This window comes from Marmota flaviventris, chromosome 3 (genome assembly GCF_047511675.1).
Source record: "Marmota flaviventris isolate mMarFla1 chromosome 3, mMarFla1.hap1, whole genome shotgun sequence".
In the NCBI taxonomy this organism is placed as follows: domain Eukaryota; kingdom Metazoa; phylum Chordata; class Mammalia; order Rodentia; family Sciuridae; genus Marmota; species Marmota flaviventris.
In genome coordinates this window covers 125,319,597-125,341,178 of record NC_092500.1, presented here as the reverse complement: position 1 = coordinate 125,341,178, position 21,582 = coordinate 125,319,597, and the positions used below count along the sequence as shown (strand labels likewise).

Here is a 21,582-nt window from a genome sequence, read left to right as displayed (position 1 = left end):
CCTACCATTTGATGCAAACAGCAGGACTCCATTTTTCTTTATGACTGTATTTATACCACATTTACTTCATGAATTTGTCTTTTAATGGGCACCTGATTCCATATGGTAACTATTGTGAATAGTGCTATAATAAACATGGGAATGTAGGATTGCTGTTTCACAGTAAATGTAATTGTCCTGGTTGCTATTGCTTTTTAATCCATTCCTCACCCCGCCCCCGGCAAAAAAAAAATAGTGACACCAATAAAGAATTCATTTTATTTTGCCCATGATTTCCAGATTCACAAATTTGGCAAGGGCTCTTGGCAGTTGCCACTTGTGGTCTCTCATGAAGTTGCACTTGGATCTCATCTGCAGCTGAGTCATTGAAGACTTGACCAAGCTGGGAATCCAGGATAGTTCATTCACATGGCTGGTAGCTTAAAGTTCACCTGGGGCTGCTGTCAAATGCTCTCTCCCACTGGATAATCCACAGAGTAGATTTCCCATAAAGCAAAATCCTACTAAGTCAAGAGGAAGAGGCCTGACATTCAAAGCTAGGTTCCTAAGTCAAATTGTGCTAGCTTCACCACATTCTGTTGTTTATAGGCAACTTACCCCTGTCAGCCCAGATTGGAGAGCAGGAGAAATGGATAGAATGTGACAGAATGTGGGTATTTTTTTAATGACAGATGTGTTAAATATCTTTGTGTATTTTCTAATTTATACTTTTGAATTATCAGTTGGGGCCTTAATGCCTAAAACTTGTAGAGTACATAGGAATGTTAGTATCTCTCACTGTGTCTCTTAGTTTCCTGTTATATTTCCTACATTTTTGTCTTTCTGTTGTTCACTCAATATTTCCCCATGTTCTTCCACTTACTGTTTCTATTTTGTGCTAATCTACATTATGTTAGACTCATCCTCTCATTTCTCATTTTTACCTACTGATAGTTATTGGCTCTTTTTCATTGGTTCTTTTTATTCATGCCTCTCAATTATTTATTGGATTTTTGTGATCATTTATCTACCAAAATTCCCATCATGTCATTTAATTTACAAAATTTAATCATGATTATTTGAATTATCTATAAGGAAACACCAATATCACTCTGTGAAAATCTCTTTTACCTCTTTTGTCCACTTTCTTTCTACATAAACTCTTTTATATGTGTTGGGTATTTTTTCATTGAAAGACATTGTATTTGAAAAAAAGTTCATCCTACAAAACCTTCAGAAAGGATTTTATGTTCTTTAATCCACTACCCATTTAATTATTTTATTTATTACAACTTTATTTAGAGTAGATCCCTTACACAAAAAGAATTGAAATGATGAAAAAATGGGCACTCATCCCTATGACAAAAATTATTTCAGTTTACAAAATATAAGTTTTCTGGGTGTTTAAAAGGATTCTCCTCTTTGGTATAACCTAAATTTTACTTGGGTTCTCCCAAGGGAAATCTGGCAAAGGTGCTGACATTTTCAGACTCAACTACTACCTTTGAGTTGTCAAATGCTTCCAGGAGAAAAAAGCTGATTCTAGTTTTTACTTTTCTTTAAACTTGACTCCAGTGTCTTGCTTCCCTTGGAGCTATGCAATACTCTCAAACATCAATGACATAGTCACACTTCCCTAAAGTCATTCCTAGTACTTGGCTTAAAATAGAAGAGTGTTAGAAGTAGAAGCAGAATTCACCATTAGAAAATTGGCTCTGTGCCGCAGTCTGGCTGGGCACAAATCACCAGCCACTGAAGCAGGAACAAACTTTATTTTTGAACTCCACCAAAACACTTCACACACGCTCCCAGGGAATTCTCCCGAATGCCATGAATGCCATGCCGCTTGTCCAGGAACCAACCACCGGAAATATCTCCTCCGGCCTCCTGCACTTCCCCAACCAATGGGAACTCTCCGCGAATCCCCAGGAGAACTCCAAAGTAGCGGCAGAGGTGGATAGTAATGCCTTGCCTGTCAACCAATACTATTGGCAAAATGCCAGGGGCCATTCCAACTCGGCTGTGGCTCTCAGCAGCTCTGAAAATAGGAAATTAGTGGTCATGGGCTACAACCTTTAGATGCCATCATAAGATTATTGTCTAGTTTAACTCAGTTTCCTGCTCTCTAACCCTTTCTGTAGGAAACCAGGCCCAGCTACTGCCCCAGTGCAATGACTCCTGGTCTAACACAGCAGGCTCTGCAGCCTCAGAGGGCCACACTGCCAACTGCTCAGGTGAGCAAGACCTCCAGCACCAGAGCCTTCCCATTCCCTGTGTGAATGCCCACTGACATGACCCTGTTTCTCCTCAGACAGCAGACAGCTCCGCCTGGTGGACAGGGGCAGTCCCTGTGCAGGGAGAGTGGAGATCCTGCTGCAGGGCTCCTGGGGCTCCATCTGTGATGACAGCTGGGACCTGAGAGATGCCCACGTGGTGTGCAGACAGCTGGGCTGTGGAGTGGCCCTGGAGGCCACCATCTCTGCTCACTTTGGAGAGGGATCAGGGCCTATCTGGCTGGACAAGTTGAACTGCACAGGAGAGGAGACCCACGTGTGGCAGTGCCCTTCCCAGGGCTGGGGGCAGCACAACTGCAGTCACAAGAAGGATGCTGGGGTCATCTGCTCAGGTCTGTGGTGCACACTATGCACAGGTGGGGGTGGGCAGGAAAGGGTCTACAGGATGATGTCTGAGCCCTAGGACAGGGGTGAGGACAGAGCAGAGGAAAGGACAGTTCCTGTTCTTCCAGCAGAGAAGATGAGGTGCTTCCATTTACTGCTGCAGCAACTGAGCTTCTGCTCCTTCCTTCTCAGCATTGTCCCCTGACACAGTCATTCTCTACAATGTCCATTTAAAGCAGTCATCACTCTTCTGTGACATGTGGGAGCAACATCCTGACCCACTGAATTAGTTTTCTATTCCTGCTGTAACAAGTCACCATAGACAAGTGACTCAAAACAGCACAAATTTATCATCTTACAATGTGTAAGTTAGAATTTTGACCTGGATCTCTCTGAGCTAAAAACAAGCTGTCAGCAGCTGCAACAGCTGAAACTCTGGGAAGACTCCTTTTCTTGCCTTTTTCAGCTTCTAGAAGTAGCCTGAATTTCTCAAGTGACCCCATCCTTCTTCAAACATAAAGCATCTCAACCTTCTAACCATTCTATGAACACATCTCCCTCTGATGTGAGCCAGAAAGACTTATCTGTTTTTGAGGATATAGGTGTAAGGATGTCATTAGATTGGGCACACCTACTGGGGGCAGTCGTCCTATCCAGGATGATCCAGTATAATCTCATGATGAAAGCACCTTTTGTTTGTTTTTGTTTTTGTTTTTTATTTTGGTACTGGGATTAAACCCAGGGGGCTCAACCACTGAGCTACAGCCATAGCCCCTTTTTTATTATAATTTTTCATTTTTGAGACAAGTCCATGTTAAGTTACTTAGAGCCTCACTAAGTTTCTGGGGCTGGCTTTGAACATGAGTTGCACCTGCTTCAGCCTCCCAAGTCACTAGGATTACAGGCATGTCCCATCTTCCCTAGAGAAAGGATCCTTTTCTTAATGTTGTCTGAAAAGCCCTTTTGCAATATGAGTTAAAATATTCACAGGCTTGCAGGATCACAGAGTGGACATATTTGAAGCTCCACTTTTCTACCATCCCTCTGTCCACCCTCCTTTTCTATGATCTGTCAGATGGTTAGTCAGGGAGTAAAGATTTTTTCCTGCTCAGCTCCCAGTCAGTGTTCCTACCTGTTCATTTGCTAATATTACATTGTTGTAGAAACAGAAAGAGAGGTACAAGTTAGCAAAACAGATTAAAGGGATAAAAAAAATCTTCCAATCTTCCACCTAGTAGGTACTACCTCAGGATAGTAAGCAATGAGTTCTCACTACTTAGGAATAAAGAAAAAACAGCAGTAAGAGTTGAATGCTCTTTAGAGCAGATGATGCTAAGTGAAGCTAGCCAATCCCTAAAAAACAAATGCCAAATGTCTTCTTTGATATAAGGAGAGCAACTAAGAACAGAGCAGGGAGGAAGAACAGGAGAAAAAGATTAACATTAAACAGGGACGAGAGGTGGGAGGGAAAGGGAGAGAGAAGGGAAATTGCATGGAAATGGAAGGAGACCCTCATTGTTATACAAAATTACATATAAGAGGATGTGAGGAGAAAGGGAAGAAAACAAGGGAGAGAAATGAATTACAGTAGATGGGGTAGAGAGAGAAGATGGGAGGGGAGGGAGGGGGGATAGTAGAGGATAGGAAAGATAGCAGAATACAACAGTCACTAGTATGGCAATATGTAAAAACATGGATGTGTAACCAATGTGATTCTGCAATCTGTATATGGGGTAAAAATGGGAGTTCATAACCCACTTGAATCAAATGTATGAAATATGATATGTAAAGAGCTTTGTAATGTTTTGAACAACCAATAAAAAAAAAAGAGTTGAATGCTCACTGACCCCTGTTTTCCTCCTCTTGCTTTCAGAGTTCCTGGCCCTCAGGCTGGTGAGCGAGGACCAGGAGTGTGCTGGGTGGCTGGAGGTTTTCTACAACAACACCTGGGGCAGTGTCTGCCACAGCCCCATGGAAGCTGTGACCTTGTCCGTGATCTGCAGACAGCTTGGCTGTGGGGACAGTGGGACTCTGAACTTCTTGGTTCCTCTCAGGAAAGGTTCTAGACCTTCCTGGGTGGATGGAATCCGCTGTCGGGAAACTGATATCTCTCTCTGGCAGTGTCCTTCTGACCCCTGGAAACACCAATCTTGCTCTGCAAAGGAGGAAGCTCATATCACATGTACAGGTGACCTACTGTCTATTTCTATGTATCTGTCCTCTGCTTGTAGGTTGTTGTCAGGAAAGGTTCATATTTTCAAATATAATGGATGAGTTGAAACAAGTCTACAAAATGAATTCTGGATAGAGGTTTCTTGATCCACCTCTTCCAGTCCTGTTTCAAAGACAGATATAAGGAAACATGTGATAGAAATTTATGTGAAAACTACAGACAGACTGAACTTAATATATGGAAGTATAAACTTATACTCTGATAAACTTTCTAAGCAGTTAGCTAAAACGGTCTTTATATTAATTAACCTGTTTTTCCTTAGTAACAGGGTGAATGATTGGACCTCAGTTATATACATTGCTTACTATGTGCTATCACTTTTTCCCCCACCAAACTGTATCACAGGTAATGTGCCTTAATTGTCACAATCAACTGATGATAGGTATTATAGTAATCTCTTATTTCATAAGAGGCAACTGAGCTTAGGAGGAAACATTTCATCTCCCTTACACTTTCAAGTGAGTGGGAGAGCAATTTGGGGAATCAAATACTATTGGGCTGTTTACTCTGAAATCCATCTTCATCAGACAGACCACCTCTCGGGTCACTTTATTGATGAAAAGTAATCAAGTGACTTGTAGGTAGAAACTTAATTCCAGACAGGAGGACAGATGCAGGAAGAAAACCCTGCCCCATCCTCATGGAGTTTGCACTTCAGCCTGATGACATGCACCATGCATAAATTTGAGTGTCATGAAGAAATGGAAGGTGCTGTGGAAATGCGTGCTTTGGGGAAGAGAGAAATCATTTTAAGTTGAGACCTAAAGGAGGAATTGAGGTCCAATGCAGGAAGAAAGTAGAGTATTTATCAGTGTAAATACTGAGGTGGGAGGACTATGGTGACCTTGAGGTATGGATAAAATCCCATGATAAGCACAGCACAATGCCTGATAACCTGGATGGGTATGATGAGCTCAAGTCCTCTCCAAGGCATGGCCCCAATAACAATCTTGTTGAAAATCTGTTTGTTAATCTTCTCCTCTGCCACATCATGGGGAATGGCTGGGAGATAAGGGGCCTGGTCTCCCCTTATTTTGTTCTTGAATTCATCTCCTCACAGTCCCAGTGGTCTTGGCTGATACTACCTCCTCTGAGCCTTTATCCATATGCTACCACAAACATATGCCCACTTCATCCCTCTCCCAGAAAACATTCCATGGGGCCTGTTGGAAATTGGAGACTATCATATTCCAATTTCTTAAGACCTGTAATGTCCCCTTCAGTTTCATGTTCTCACAAAAACCTGGCTGTCCTCTGAAAACAATGATGTCCTTATCATTAGGAGGCTCTGTGCTTCCCTTTCATCAGGATATTTTTTGAGCCAAATCTAGAATAAAAATATTCTTGCTCTCACTTGTCATTTTCAACATTTTTTTCTTTTTCTCTGTGTTCAATTACTTGAAATTTGCCCCACGAGATGGCACCAGCTACCACTTCTGTTGGTGTCACCCTCCAGCCTGGTCACTCCCCCTTGTCCCAGTAGGCTACAGTACTAGCCTCACCAGGCTCCTCTGTCTCCTGTTCCTGGTGCTGCCAGCATCCTTGAACACAACTGAGATAACATCCTGGGCCTCTCCAGTCCTGATTTTCTCCCTTTGAAGCACTCTGCTCCCTCCCACCCCATGTCCATGTATAGCCACACTATTGACCATCACTACCTGTCCAGCTTGATATCTTGATTGCATTATTCCTTCTCTGTTTCCTCTTCTCCTTATAGCACATATGCTTGATGCTCCTTTTCCAGATATTTCATCCTCATGCAGATTTCAAATGTTCTCCCTTATCAGTTTCCCAGTTTTCCACTCTCTTCATGATTGCACATGTTCTTCTTACCCTGATTAGACAACATAATGCCCCATTAAAATCCTCCCCCTTCAAGTACACTCAACTCCCTTGTCTCTTCATTACCTGTGTAATGACAAGAATGGTTGTGTCATCTACTTAACTCTTCCCTGCTTGCACTAAACTAGGCAAAGACTCCTGAATCATGGACAAGTGCTGTGTCTTGTTATAATGTGAAATTATCCTGCTAGTCTCTTTAAATTTGTGATCCAACCTCTGATGGACCATCCACAATGGCCCCGTATTCTAGTGTGCTTCTCTCACATGTTCTCTTGCCTTTTCTGTAACTGTCTACCTTGCCTTTTCTTAGCTGTCTACCTTAATTTTTCCTCAAATGCTCACTCTGCCTTATTGGTTGTTCTTATTCTGCTTTATAGGTTTGCTATTTCTGTTCCATTAATAAATTTTAGACACATTCTTGGTTGAACCACAGACTCTCTACTCTTACTTACCTATCCTGCTTACCCAGATGTGTATTCTAAAGATGTTGGATGGAATATTCTGTAGATATCTGTTAAGTCCACTTGATCCATAATATTAGTGAATTTATGATATATGCCTGTTGATATTTTCTCTGCATTCCAAATTGATTAGTGAGATGGGATATTAAGGTACCACTAGTATTGTATGGAAATGTGTTGTCCCATTATATCCTACGACTACTTTGTTAATAAAATTATGGGTTCTTTTCTTTGGTACATATTTATTTGTTTTTTTTTTTTTTTATTGGTTGTTCAAAACATTACAAAGCTCTTGACATATCATATTTCATACATTTGATTCAAGTGGGTTATGAACTCCCATTTTTACCCCGTATACACATTGCAAAATCACATCCGTTACACATCCACGTTTTTACATATTGCCATACTAGTGACTATTGTATTCTGCTACCTTTCCTATCCTCTACTATCCCCCCTCCTCTCCCCTCCCATGTTCTCTCCCTACCCCATCTGCTGTAATCCAATTCTCTCCCTTATTGTTCCCTTCCCCCTCACATCCTCTTATATGTAATTTTGTATAACAAGGAGGGTCTCCTTCCATTTCCATGCAATTTCCCTTCTCTCTCCCTTTCCTTCCCACCTCTCGTCCCTGTTTAATGTTAATCTTTTCCTCATGCTCTTCCTCCCTGCTCTGTTCTTAGTTGCTCTCCTTATATCAAAGAAGACATTTGGCATTTGTTTTTTAGGGATTGGCTAGCTTCACTTAGCATAATCTGCTCTAATGCCATCCATTTCCCTGCAAATGCCATGATTTTGTCATTTTTTAGTGCTGCATAATACTCCATTGTGTATAAATGCCACATTTTTTTTATCCATTCGTCTATTGAAGGACATCTAGGTTGGTTCCACAGTCTATCTATTGTGAATTGTGCTGCTATGAACATCAATGTGGCAGTATCCCTGTAGTACGCTCTTTTTTTTTTTTTTTTTTTTTTTTTGCAGAGTAAGTTTTTAATTTATTTTCTTTTTTTTGTTGTTTTTTTTTTTTGCTTTTTTTATTTATTTTTTTTTTATTGTTGGTTGTTCAAAACATTACATAGTTCTTGATATATCATCTTTCACACTTTGCTTCAAGTGGGTTATGAACTCCCATTTTTAGCCCATATACAGATTGCAGAATCACATCAATTACACATCCATTGATTTACATATTGCCATACTAGTGACTGTCATGTTCTGCTACCTTTCCTATCCTCTACTATCCCCCCTCCCCTCCCCTCCCCACCCCTCTTCTCTCTCTACCACCTCTACTGACCTTCATTTCTCCCCCTTGTATTATTTTTCCCTTTCCCCTCATTTCCTCTTGTATGTTCTTTTGTATAACCCTGAGGGTCTCCTTCCATTTCCATGCAATTTCCCTTTTCTCTCCCTTTCCCTCCCAACTCTCATCTCTGTTTAATGTTAATCTTCTTCTCATGCTCATTGTCCCTACTCTGTTCTTAGTTACTCTCCTTATATCAAAGAAGACATTTGGCATTTGTTTTTTAGGGATTGGCTAGCTTCACTTAGCATAATCTGCTCTAGTGCCATCCATTTCCCTGCAAATTCTATGATTTTGTCATTTTTTAATGCAGAGTAATACTCCATTGTGTATAAATGCCACATTTTTTTAATCCATTCGTCTATTGAAGGGCATCTGGGTTGGTTCCACAGTCTTGCTATTGTGAATTGAGCTGCTATGAACATCAATGTAGCAGTGTCCCTGTAGCATGCTCTTTTTAGGTCTTTAGGGAATAGACCAAGAAGGGGAATAGCTGGGTCAAATGGTGGCTCCATTCCCAGCTTTCCAAGAAATCTCCATACTGCTTTCCAGATTGGCTGCACCAATTTGCAGTCCCACCAGCAATGTACAAGTGTACCCTTTTCCCCACATCCTCGCCAGCACTTGTTGTTGTTTGACTTCCTAATGGCTGCCAATCTTACTGGAGTGAGATGGTATCTTAGGGTGGTTTTGATTTGCATTTCTCTGACTGCTAGAGATGGTGAGCATTTTTTCATGTACTTGTTGATTGATTGTATGTCCTCCTCTGAGAAGTGTCTGTTCAGGTCCTTGGCCCATTTGTTGATTGGGTTGTTTGTTCTCTTATTGTCTAATTTTTTGAGTTCTTTGTATACTCTGGATATTAGGGCTGTATCTGAAGTGTGAGGAGTAAAGATTTGTTCCCAGGATGTAGGCTCTCTATTTACCTCTCTTATTGTTTCTTTAGCTGAGAAAAAACTTTTTAGTTTGAGTAAGTCCCATTTGTTGATTCTAGTTATTAATTTTTGTGCTATGGGTGTCCTATTGAGGAATTTGGAGCCCGACCCCACAGTATGTAGATCGTAGCCAACTTTTTCTTCTATCAGACGGCGTGTCTCTGATTTGATATCAAGCTCCTTGATCCATTTTGAATTAACTTTTGTGCATGGCGAGAGAAAGGGATTCAGTTTCATTTTGTTGCATATGGATTTCCAGTTTTCCCAGCACCATTTGTTGAAGATGCTATCCTTCCTCCATTGCATGCTTTTAGACCCTTTATCAAATATAAGATAGTTGTAGTTTTGTGGATTGGTTTCTGTGTCCTCTATTCTGTACCATTGGTCCACCCGCCTGTTTTGGTACCAGTACCATGCTGTTTTTGTTACTATTGCTCTGTAGTATAGTTTGAAGTCTGGTATCGCTATACCGCCTGACTCACACTTCCTGCTTAGCATTGTTTTTGCTATTCTGGGTCTTTTATTTTTCCATATGAATTTCATGATTGCTTTCTCTATTTCTACAAGAAATGCCGTTGGGATTTTGATTGGCATTGCATTAAACCTATAGAGAACTTTTGGTAATATCGCCATTTTGATGATGTTAGTTCTGCCTATCCATGAACAGGGTATATTTTTTCATCTTCTAAGATCTTCTTCTATTTCTCTCTTTAGGGTTCTGTAGTTTTCATTGTATAAGTCTTTCACCTCTTTTGTTAGGTTGATTCCCAAGTATTTTATTTTTTTTGAAGATATTGTGAATGGAGTGGTTGTCCTCATTTCCATTTCAGAGGATTTGTCGCTGATATACAGGAATGCCTTTGATTTATGCGTGTTGATTTTATATCCTGCCACTTTGCTGAATTCATTTATTAGCTCTAATAGTTTCTTTGTAGACCCTTTTGGGTCTGCTAGGTATAGAATCATGTCATCTGCAAATAGTGATAATTTAAGTTCTTCTTTTCCTATTTTGATGCCTTTAATTTCTTTCGTCTGTCTAATTGCTCTGGCCAGTGTTTCGAGAACTATGTTGAACAGAAGTGGTGAGAGAGGGCATTCCTGTCTTGTTCCAGATTTTAGAGGGAATGCCTTCAATTTTTCTCCATTCAGAATGATGCTAGCCTGAGGCTTAGCATAGATTGCTTTTACAATATTGAGGTATGTTCCTGTTATCCCTAGTTTTTCTAGAGTTTTGAACATAAAGGGATGCTGTACTTTGTCGAATGCTTTTTCCGCATCTATCGAGATGATCATATGGTTCTTATTTTTAAGTCTATTGATGTGGTGAATAACATTTATTGATTTCCGTATATTGAACCAGCCTTGCATCCCAGGGATGAATCCTACTTGATCATGGTGCACAATTTTTTTGATATGTTTTTGTATCCAAGTGGCCAGAATTTTATTGAGGATTTTTGCATCTAGGTTCATTAGAGATATTGGTCTGTAGTTTTCTTTCTTTGAAGTGTCTTTGTCTGGTTTTGGTATCAGGGTGATGTTGGCCTCGTAGAATGAATTTGGAAGTTCTCCCTCTTTTTCTATTTCCCGAAGTAGCTTGAAAAGTATTGGTATTAGTTCCTCTTTAAAGGTTTTGTAAAACTCTGCTGTATACCCATCCGGTCCTGGGCTTTTCTTAGTTGGTAGTCTTTTGATGGTTTCTTCTATTTCCTCAATTGATATTGGTCTGTTTAGGTTGTCTATATCCTCCTGACTCAATCTGGGCAGATCATATGACTTCAGAAATTTATCGATGCCTTCACTATCTTCTAATTTATTGGAGTATAAGGATTCAAAATAATTTTTTATTATCTTCTGTATTTCTGAAGTGTCTGTTGTGATATTGCCTCTTTCATCCCGTATGTTAGTGATTTGAGTTCTCTCTCTTCTTCTCTTCGCTAGCATGGCTAAGGGTGTGTCGATTTTGTTTATTTTTTCAAAGAACCAACTTTTAGTTTTGTCAATTTTTTCAATTGTTTCTTTTGTTTCGATTTCATTAATTTCAGCTCTGATTTTAATTATTTCTTGCCTTCTACTTCTTTTGCTGTTGATTTGCTCTTCTTTTTCTAGGATTTTGAGATGAAGTATGAGATCATTTATTTGTTGGTTTTTTCTTTTTTTAGGAATGAACTCCAAGCAATGAATTTTCCTCTTAGAACTGCTTTCAATGTGTCCCATAGATTCCGATATGTTGTGTCTGTGTTTTCATTAATCTCTAAGAATTTTTTAATTTCCTCCTTGATGTCTTCTATAACCCATTGATCATTCAGTAACCTATTGTTCATTCTCCAAGTGATGTATTCTTTTTCCTTCCTTCTTTTATCGTTGATTTTCAGTTCCATTCCATTATGATCAGATAGGATGCATGGTATTATCTCTACTCCTTTATATTGTCTAAGAGTTTCCCTGTGACATAATATATGATCTATTTTTGAGAAGGATCCATGTGCTGCTGAGAAAAAAGTGTAACTGCTTGATGTTGGGTGGTATATTCTATATATGTCAATTAAGTCTAGGTTATTAATTGTGTTATTGAGTTCTATAGTTTCCTTATTCAACTTTTGTTTGGAAGATCTGTCCAGTGGTGATAGAGGTGTGTTGAAGTCTCCCATGATTATTGTATGGTGGTCTATTAGACTCTTGAACTTGAGAAGAGTTTGTTTGATGAACATAGCTGCACCATTGTTTGGGGCATATATATTTATGATTGTTATGTCTTGTTGGTGTATGGTTCCCTTGAGCAGTATGTAGTGTCCCTCTTTATCCCTTTTGATTAACTTTGGCTTGAAATCTATTTTATTTGATATGAGTATGGATACTCCTGCTTGTTTCCGAAGTCCATATGAGTGATATGATTTTTCCCAACCTTTCACCTTCAGCCTATGTATGTCTTTTCCTATCAAATGCGTCTCCTGTAGGGAGCATATTGTTGGGTCTGGTTTTGTGATCCATTCTACTAGCCTGTGTCTCTTGATTGGTGAGTTTAAGCCATTAACATTTAGGGTTATTATTGAGATATGGGTTGTTCTTCCAGCCATATTTGTTTATTTATGTTACTAAACATGGTTTGTTTTCCACTTTGATTATTTTCCCCCCTTTAGTGTCCTACCTCCCACTGTTGGTTTTCATTGTTATTTTCCGTTTCCTCTTCCTGTAATGTTTTGCCAAGGATGTTTTGAAGAGATGGTTTTCTAGCTGCAAATTCTTTTAGCTTTTGTTTATCGTGGAAGGTTTTAATTTCATCTTCCATCCTGAAGCTTAATTTCGCTGGAAACACAATTCTTGGTTGGAACCCATTTTCTTTCAGTGTTTGAAATATGTTATTCCAGGATATTCTAGCTTTCAGAGTCTGTGTTGAAAGATCAGCTGTTATCCTGATTGGCTTACCCCTAAATGTGATCTGCTTCCTTTCTCTTGTAGCTTTTAAAATTCTCTCCTTATTCTGTATGTTGGGCATCTTCATTATAATGTGTCTAGGTGTAGGTCTCTTATGATTTTGCACATTCAGCGTCCTGTAGGCTTCTAGGATTTGGGGTTCTGTCTCATTCTTCAAGTCTGGGAAGTTTTCTCGTATTATTTCATTGAATAGATTGCTCATTCCTTTGGTTTGAAACTCTGTCCCTTCCTGTATCCCAATGACTCTTAAATTTGGTCTCTTGATGTTATCCCATATTTCTTGGATGTTCTGCTCATGGTTTCTTAACAGTCTTGCTGAGCTGTCTATGTTCTTTTCAAGTTGAAATACTTTATCTTCATTGTCTGATGTTCTATCTTCTAAGTGTTCTACTCTGCTGGTAGTATTCTCAATTGAGTTTTTAAGTTGGCTTATTGCTTCCTGCATTTCTAGGATTTCTGTTTGTTTGTTTTTTATAACCTCTATTTCCCTGTATAGTTGATCTTTTGCTTCTTGGATTTGTTTATGTAATTCATTGTTGAAGTGATCTTTCATTGTCTGATTTTGCTGTCTGATGTCTTCCTTGAGACTCCAGATCATCTGAAGCATGTATATCCTGAATTCTTTATCTGACATTCCATCTGCTGCAGCTATTACCTCTTCTAACGTTGAGTTGACCTGCAATGCTTGTGGTCCTTTCTTTCCTTGTGTCTTCATACTGTTCGCGTTCCTTTCTACTTGGTGAAACTGTTGTGCTATTGAATTTTCCCCCTATATATTTATATTGGTCTTGTATAGTTGTAAAGTCTCCCTCGCAGGCGCGGGCGGCGGCTCTGCCCCTCCTCCAATTGGGGCAATGTGCCTACCACGCCGGCAGGCCGTTGGGCCTGCTCTGCCAGTCGGTAGCAGGTCTGCCGACCTTGCAGGCACGGGCGGCGGCTCTGTCCCTCTGCGGGCCGCTAGGCTTGTTCTGTCGGTGGTCGCAGTTCTGCCTACTTTGCAGGCGCAGGCAGCGGCACTGCCCCTCTGTAGGCCTCTGGGGCTGTACTACCAGTGGGTCGCAGGTCCGCCTACCTTGCAGGTGCGGGGGGGGGGGGCGGCTCTACCCTTCCTCAGGCCACTGGGCCTGTTCTGTCTCTCGGTTGCAGGTCTGACCTGTTCTGATGGTGGTCACAGTTCCGTCTACCTTGCAGGCGCAGGGGGGAGGGGGCGGCTCTGCCTCTCAGCAGGCCGCTGCTCCTCTTCTGCCGGTGGGTCGCAGGCCCGCCTACCTTTCAGGAGTGATTGGAAGCTCTGCCCCTCCGCGGGCCACTGGGCCTTTTCTGTCGGTGGTCACAGTTCTGCCTGCCTGGCAGGCGCGGGGGGTGGGAGGCGGCTCTGCCCCTCAGCAGGCCGCTGGGCCTGTTCTGTGGGTGGTCACAGTTCCGTCTACCTTGCCGGCGCAGGGGGAGGGGGCGGCTCTGCCTCTCAGCAGGCCGCTGCTCCTCTTCTGCCAGTGGGTCGCAGGCCCGCCTACCTTGCAGGAGTCATTGGAAGCTCTGTCCCGCCGCGGGCCACTGGGCCTTTTCTGTCGGTGGTCACAGTTCCCCTACCTGGCAGGCGCGGGGGGTGTGGGGCGGCTCTGCCCCTCAGCAGGCCACTGGGCCTGCTCTGTGCGTGGTCACAGTTCCCTCTACTTTGCCAGTGCAGGGGGAGGGGGCGGCTCAGCCTCTCAGCAGGCCGCTGCTCCTCTTCTGCCAGTGGGTCGCAGGCCCGCCTACCTTGCAGGAGTGATTGGAAGCTCTCTATAGTTTCTTTATTCAACTTTTGTCTGGAGGATCTGTCCAATGGAGAGATCAGTGTGTTGAGGTCACCCATAATTATTGTGTTGTGGTCTATTTGACTCAAACTTGAGGAGAGTTTGTTTTATGAACGTTGTAGCACCATTATTTGGTGCATACATATTGATAATTGTTATGTCTTGTTGGTGAATGGTTCCTTTTAACAGTTTATAGTGTCCTTCTTTATCCCTTTTGATTAACTTAGGTTTGAAGTTGATTTTATTCGATATGAGTATGGCCACTCCTGCTTGCTTCCAAGGACCATGTGAGTGGTATGATTTTTCCCAACCTTTCACCTTCAGCCTGTGTATGTCTTTTCCTATCATATGAGTCTCCTGAAGGCAGAATATTGTTGGATCTGTTTTTTTAATCCAGGTTACTAGCCTATGTCTCTGCATTGGTGAATTTAAGCCATTAACGTTTAGGGTTACTATTGGTATATGGATTGTATTTCCAGTCATGCTTATTTATTTATTTATTTTAATTTGGCTAGTTTTTCCTCTTTGGTTATCCCCCCCCTTTACTGAGTTACCTCCCACTGTTAGTTTTGGGTGCTGTTTTTCAATTCCTCTTCTTGTAGTGTTTTGCTCAAAATGCCTTGCAGTGCTGGTTTTCTGGCTGCGAATTCTTTTAACTTTAGTTTATCATGAAATATTTTAATTTCATTGTCAAATCTGAAGCTTAATTTTGCTGGATACAGTATTCTTGGTTGGAATCCATTATTTTTCAGCGTTTGAAATACGTTGTTCCAGGATCTTCTCGCTTTCAACGTCTGTGATGAAAAATCAGCCGTTAACCTAATTGGTTTACCCCTGAATGTAATCTGCCTCCTTTCTCTCGTAGCTTTTAATATTCTTTCCTTGTTCTGTATGTTGGATATCTTCATAATTATGTGTCTTGGAGTTGGTCTATTACGGTTTTGTATGTTTGGGGTCCTGTAGGCTTCCAGGATTTGGCAATCTATTCCATCTTTCATATCTGGAAAATTTTCTAAGATTATTTTATTCAACAGATTGTTCATTCCTTTGGTTTGAACCTCTATAACTTCTTCTATCCCAATGACTCTCAAGTTTGGTTTTTTCATGACATCCCATATCTCTTGGATGCATTGATCGTGATTTCTTACCATCCTTTCTGTGTTGACTATATTCAAGTTGATAAACTTTGTCTTCATTATCTGATATTCTGACTTCTATTTGATCTAGTCTATTTGTAATATTCTAGTTTGAGTTTTTTCATTTGGTTTATGGTTTCCTGCATTTCTAGGATTACTGTTTGATTTTTTTTTAATCTCTATCTCCTGGTAGAGTTCATTTTTTGCTATTTGAATTTGCTTATGTAATTTGTTTTCAAAGTATTCTTTCATTGTTTGCACTTGCTGTCTAATGACTTCTCTAAGATTCCATTCCATCTGAGTCAGGTATGCCTTGAGTTCTTTCTCTGTCCATTTTTCTGATGCCTCTAGGTTCTCCTGTAAATTTAAGTTTTCCTGCATTGTTTGTAATCCTTTTTCCCCTTGTTTTTTCATGGTGTTCACATTACTTTCCAACTCTGTTTAACTGCTGTGCTTCTCTTTTCTCCTATAAATTTGTTTTGGTTTTGTATATCTCTGTGGTCTCTCCTTTGTGGTTGGAGACAATGCCTAGAAATGTTGTATGTATCTGGTGGGGGTGGGAGTCACACCCCTGCTAAAGCCGATTCTGCTGGGAATAGATCCCATCAGCCGAACTCTGGTGATGTCATCTCTCTGCTATGGTGGGCCCCAGCCTCCTTGCCGGAGTGTCTGAAGGGAGGTGTGGGTCTGGCCTGTCTCTGGTCTGACCCAGTCTCAGTTGGTTTCAGTTCTGGTTCACTGTTTCATGAAGGCTTGGTTAGCAACCTCTTCATAGGGTCCCTATGCCGCGCCCTGGTGAACTGCCTCCTATTGTGCTGGTCGCCACACAGCGGCGGTGGGTGGTGGGTCTGGACCTCCACCCCGCATGGCAGAGATTCACTCATCTGGGGCAAACTGTCACCTCCAATAATCCCACAAATTCCCCAGCAGGTCTCACTTCAGTGGAATTTTGCTAGAAGTTTCTCAGCAGGTAGAATCTGAACATATTAATGTGACACTCTCTCCCCGTGTTTGAGGAGGTACTGAAAGCACTGCCTCCCCACCTGCCACCATGTTGGGTCCCACCTGGTACATATTTATTTGTAATTATTATATCTTCTTGATGGTTTATTCCATTTACTAATACATAGTGACCTTCTTTGTCTCTTATAATTCTGAAATTGTATTTTTCATATATGAATATAGCTACTTCTGTTTGCTGTTAAGTTCCATTTGTTTGCAATATCATTTTCAATCCTTTTCTTCTCCGTCTATATATGTCTTTGCCTCTCTGGTGAGTTTCTTGCAGACAGCAAGTTGTTAGCTCTTGATTTTTAATGCAGTTAGCCAGTCTGCATCTTTTAATTGGAGAATCAGACCACTTACACTCAGAGTTATTATGAGGGTTTGTAGTAGTTCCTGTCATTTTGTTGCTGTTTTTGTTTCTGGACAGTTTGAATAATCTATGGTCATGTCCTTCTCCCCTATTCATTTTGGAGCTTTAATGATTTACTGAATTGATAATGTTTGATTCTTTCTTCCTTCTCAATTGTTTGTCTGCTCTTCTAATGAGATTTATTCCTTCCCATGCTCTCAGTAGCTAGGTTGTCTTGCTTCCTACAATCTTATGTGTGTAGGATTGATACAGAACCTTCTACAGTGCAGGTTCAGTGGTTCAAAATTCCTTTAATATGTTCTTCAGATGACTTATTTTCTTTGATTTTGAGGGATAACTTTACTGTACACAGTCATGTAGTTCACAGTTGTTTTCTTTCAAGGTCTTAAGTACATCACTCCATTCCCTCCTTGCCTTTAGTGTTTCTGTTTATAAATCTGTCATATGAGGTTCTTCTTAGTAAGCAGCCTTCTCTTAATTAAGTGCCTTAGTGTGTAGGTGTCCTATAGTGTTGAAATTAATTTGAAGTGGACATTGTAGGTTGTTTCTCTGTAGCTTCTTTGGTTGATAATAATGGGTTTTGAAACCCCAGGTATTGTGTCAGAGCACATCTTTCTCTGTAGTGCTCATACAAATGTGGTCCTTCTGGTAGTTAGGTGTGTTGTTATAGACAGCACAGTGTGTAGGACATTCTCTCTGTGGTTATTTTCCCAATATTATTTTTATTTTGGTCTGAAGTGATATGGCAGTAACCTGTGCTGAGGTCATTCAAGGAACTTTTTCCACAACATTTGAATTATTTTTCTCTAGTGTTGTTAAGCTGGAGACTGTCCAGGAGCAGGAGTTATGCCTACTTGCTGGTGGCTCATCAGCTGTGGATTTCTCTCTTCCCTATTCATTATGAAATATCCACCAACCCTTCAGCAGGACTAGGTCACGGCTTTAGTAAGATTCAATGTCTCTACATTGGCTGGAGTTATAACTCGATGGCAAAGCACACATCAAACATGTTCAAGGTCCTTCACTTGAACACCAGCATAACTCAGAAGCAAACAATGGAAGTAACCAACACAAAAATAAAATTATGGACAAGTACTGTGTCTTGTTATAATGTTAAATTATCCTGCTAGTCTCTTTAAATTTGTGATCCAACCTCTGATGGACCATCCAAAATGGCCACTTAATCCCAGCAGCTCAAGAGGCTGCAGCAGGAGGATTACGAGTTCAAAGCCATCCTCGGCAACTTAGCAAGGCCCTAAGCCTTGCTAATACTAAAAAAGGGCTGTCTCAAAATACAAAAAAAAAAAGGGCTGGGGATGTGGTTCAATTGTTATGTTCCCCTAGGTTCAATCCCTAGTACCAAAATAAATAAATAAACAAACCAGCTATAGAAATACAATAATAATCAATTACACTCAACAAAACTAAAACAGCACTAACAATAGATAAAGGGAAGAACAAATATAGAATGAACAAGAAAGTAAAAAATTAGTAAAAGGAAAATTAATTCAAAAAAAGATTAAAGATGGAAAATAAGAGGGAAAGAAGATGGGGAATTTAAAAAGAGGAAGAAAAATATTTGTCACATTAAAAAAGGGGCAGGGGGACATTAACCAGGCAAGTGGCACTTGCCTGTAATCTTAGGGACTCTGAAGCCTGAGACAGGAAGAGTATAAGTTCAGTACCAGCCTAAGCAAAAATAAATAAAATTAGAAAGGGCAAGGGGTGTAGCTCAGAGTTAAAGTGATCTGGGTTCAATCACCAGTACGAGAGAGAGAGAGAGGAAAATGAGAAAGAAAAAGAAAAATCCATTTGAAGAATTAAAAAACAAATTAATTAAATAATAGTAAAGAAAATATAATAAAGCATGAAGAAAAATATATGTCAAAAATTTCTCCCAGCCAAAGTATTTGCATTGGAGACACCTTTCCAGGTCATCTAACATTTAAATATACCAGGTATATGGGGGTCAGTTGACTGCAAAAGAAACCAATTGCAGTTCCTTTCTTTTCCCACCAAATATGCTGCATTTGGGGGCAATAGATTGGCTATACTGTGCTCCTCATTTCCTGTCAAGGAGGTTGGGAGTGTTGACAAGACAGGCCATAATATCCCTGTAGGTGTTTTGTCTGGAAACCTGGAGGCATGTCAAAGGTCAAGTCAGCCCTTCCTTCAGTTTGCAGACCCAATAAGTAGGCACACACATGCTTCAGGGGCCTCTAGAAGGTGCCCACTGGGGTATGAGAAGTGTCCTAGCCATGGTGAATCTCTGAAAAGCCTGTGGAAAATAGTGTAATCCCTGGAGAGGCGACATGGGAATGCCATGAATTGTCAGATGACATGCAACTGGAATTACTCTTCTCCACAGAGGGTGAGACAACTTACTAATAAGACCTCCATCCCTCCCCTGCAATGCAATGCTCTCAGGGTGTTTGTGACAGGCACTCTTCCTATCTTGTTGTACAAGAGTACTCTCTCTCTCAGAATAATTCCCCAAATTTGATCTAATGCTTGTAAGAACCATGTGTTTCTCCTACAGCAGGTAAGACTGCTGGTGCTGACACCATCTGGGTTGTCTGGACTATCCAGCTTACCTTATGCTTGCAGGTTGCTTCCCTCACCCAGGCAGCTAGAGATAAAGTTGTAAATTGCTTTGTACTTTTCTCTGGGCTGCCTTTCTGCTTCTCCATGCTGTTTAGATTTATCAAACATAGTTTGATCAATAGATTTTTATAGTTCCTCTTTTTCTTTTCTCAAAATACTACTATGCCTTTTTCCTTAATCTTTTTCACTCAAAGAGTCACAACAAAGGTACCTCTTTTATGCTATTTATCTCCATACCAAAAATGCCTCTTTTTGAATATTAACAACTCCTGAAGGATAATTTTGGGTAAAAAAGTAACATTCTATGATTCCAACTGGAGCTGAAGGTCGATATCTGGAATCATCTTTTTTGAAAACTTGCTCAATCTACCTAAAGTGAGTCAAGTTTTGACATTACATGTCCAATCTGAACTCTGAAGCCTAGAATTATTGGTGAAATATTTGGAGACAAACAATGGTCCACTCATCTTTCAGGATTCATGGCTGTCACCTGAGGTTTCTGATGATCTCATCCCAGTTCCGTACTCTATCCCCTGTGCTCTGGTTCTCCCACATCTCAGGCCATTGGCACTCAAGTGTGTGTGTGCTCTATAAGAACCAATCAGATGCTGGCCCATTGACTTTTAGAAGTCATTCAGAAAAAGACACTTTTAACTACTCAAGGTAGGAAACCTGACATTTCTAGAATTGCGTTATCAGATCCCATGAAGAATTCCACAAATCATAAGTTTATCTATGATATCAACTACCTAATAACTGCTACCTGAGACATCTAACTAGATTATATTGTATTTAATCTCATTTCTTGTTCTTTACACAATTAATTCTCCTACTTATTTTGGTAGGAATTGAAACTTAACTGCTGCCCTGGTATAAACATCTCCATATCTTACACAGCAAGTTCTGCAATCGTAAAGCAAATTCTATCAACTGATTGGTTGAGGGAGGGAGTACCACAAAATAAGAATACTCTTCTCATTTACTTTGTAAATACAAGCATTGACATGATTCTTTCTCCTCAGGGACTCCACAAGTCCGCCTGGTGGATGGGGGCAGTCGCTGTGCAGGCAGAGTGGAGATCTTTCAGAAGAATTCCTGGGGCACTATCTGTGATCAGGGTTGGGACCTGAATGATGCCCAAGTGGTGTGCAGACAAATGGGCTGTGGAGTGGCCCTTGATGCCATGGACTATGCACAATTTGGGGAGGGATCAGGGCCCATCTGGCTGGATGAGCTGAAGTGCACAGGAGAGGAGGACCAAGTGTGGAAGTGCCCTACTGGGAGGCAGCACTACTGCTTGCATGTGAGGGACGCAGGTGTCATCTGCTCAGGTATGGTCTGCATTGCCACTTTCCCGGTGACTTAAACACTCAGACCTTTTTGCCCACCCAAGGACACCATTTGCCTGGTTGCTCATGGCTAAAACACTCAGGGATCACTGGGCTAATTGGGCTGTGCGAAATAACCACACAAGAGACAGAAATACCTTTTTCTTTGGGGGTGCTGTGACAGCTCCTCTGACCTTAAGGGTTCAGAGAGAGAGAGACAGAGAGAGAGAGCCCACATGTGCTGACCCTTTTTATTGAGGAGAAGCCATTCAAATGAGGCAAGGGGTCAAGTTACAAGGGGCTGAATCTAGCTTCATGATGTCCACTGTCAGCAGTTTGACTGATATCTAGGAAGGCCACACCCAAGGGCACAGTAAGAGAAGGGGACACATAAAGGGCAGTTCCATGGAACATTCTTATCCCAAACAGGGCAAGAGGTAATATTACAAAGGAACAGGTGATCATAGCTCCACCCACGGGAATGTAGGAAAGCATGCCCATGCATGAAGACACAGTCGCTCGCACCCTAGAAGACCGGGG

General features: G+C 41.0%; 1 protein-coding gene across 1 annotated transcript in view; it reads left to right on the top strand.

The window, feature by feature from the left end:
• Positions 1 to 21,582, top strand: part of LOC114104931 (uncharacterized) — a 343,694-nt gene that overhangs the window by 293,616 nt on the left and 28,496 nt on the right. The window contains exons 38-41 of the mRNA XM_071610374.1: positions 2,121 to 2,213; positions 2,291 to 2,605; positions 4,471 to 4,785; positions 20,737 to 21,045. Of these exons, the coding sequence (XP_071466475.1) occupies positions 2,121 to 2,213; positions 2,291 to 2,605; positions 4,471 to 4,785; positions 20,737 to 21,045 (1,032 nt within the window). The remainder of the gene's footprint in view (positions 1 to 2,120; positions 2,214 to 2,290; positions 2,606 to 4,470; positions 4,786 to 20,736; positions 21,046 to 21,582) is intronic.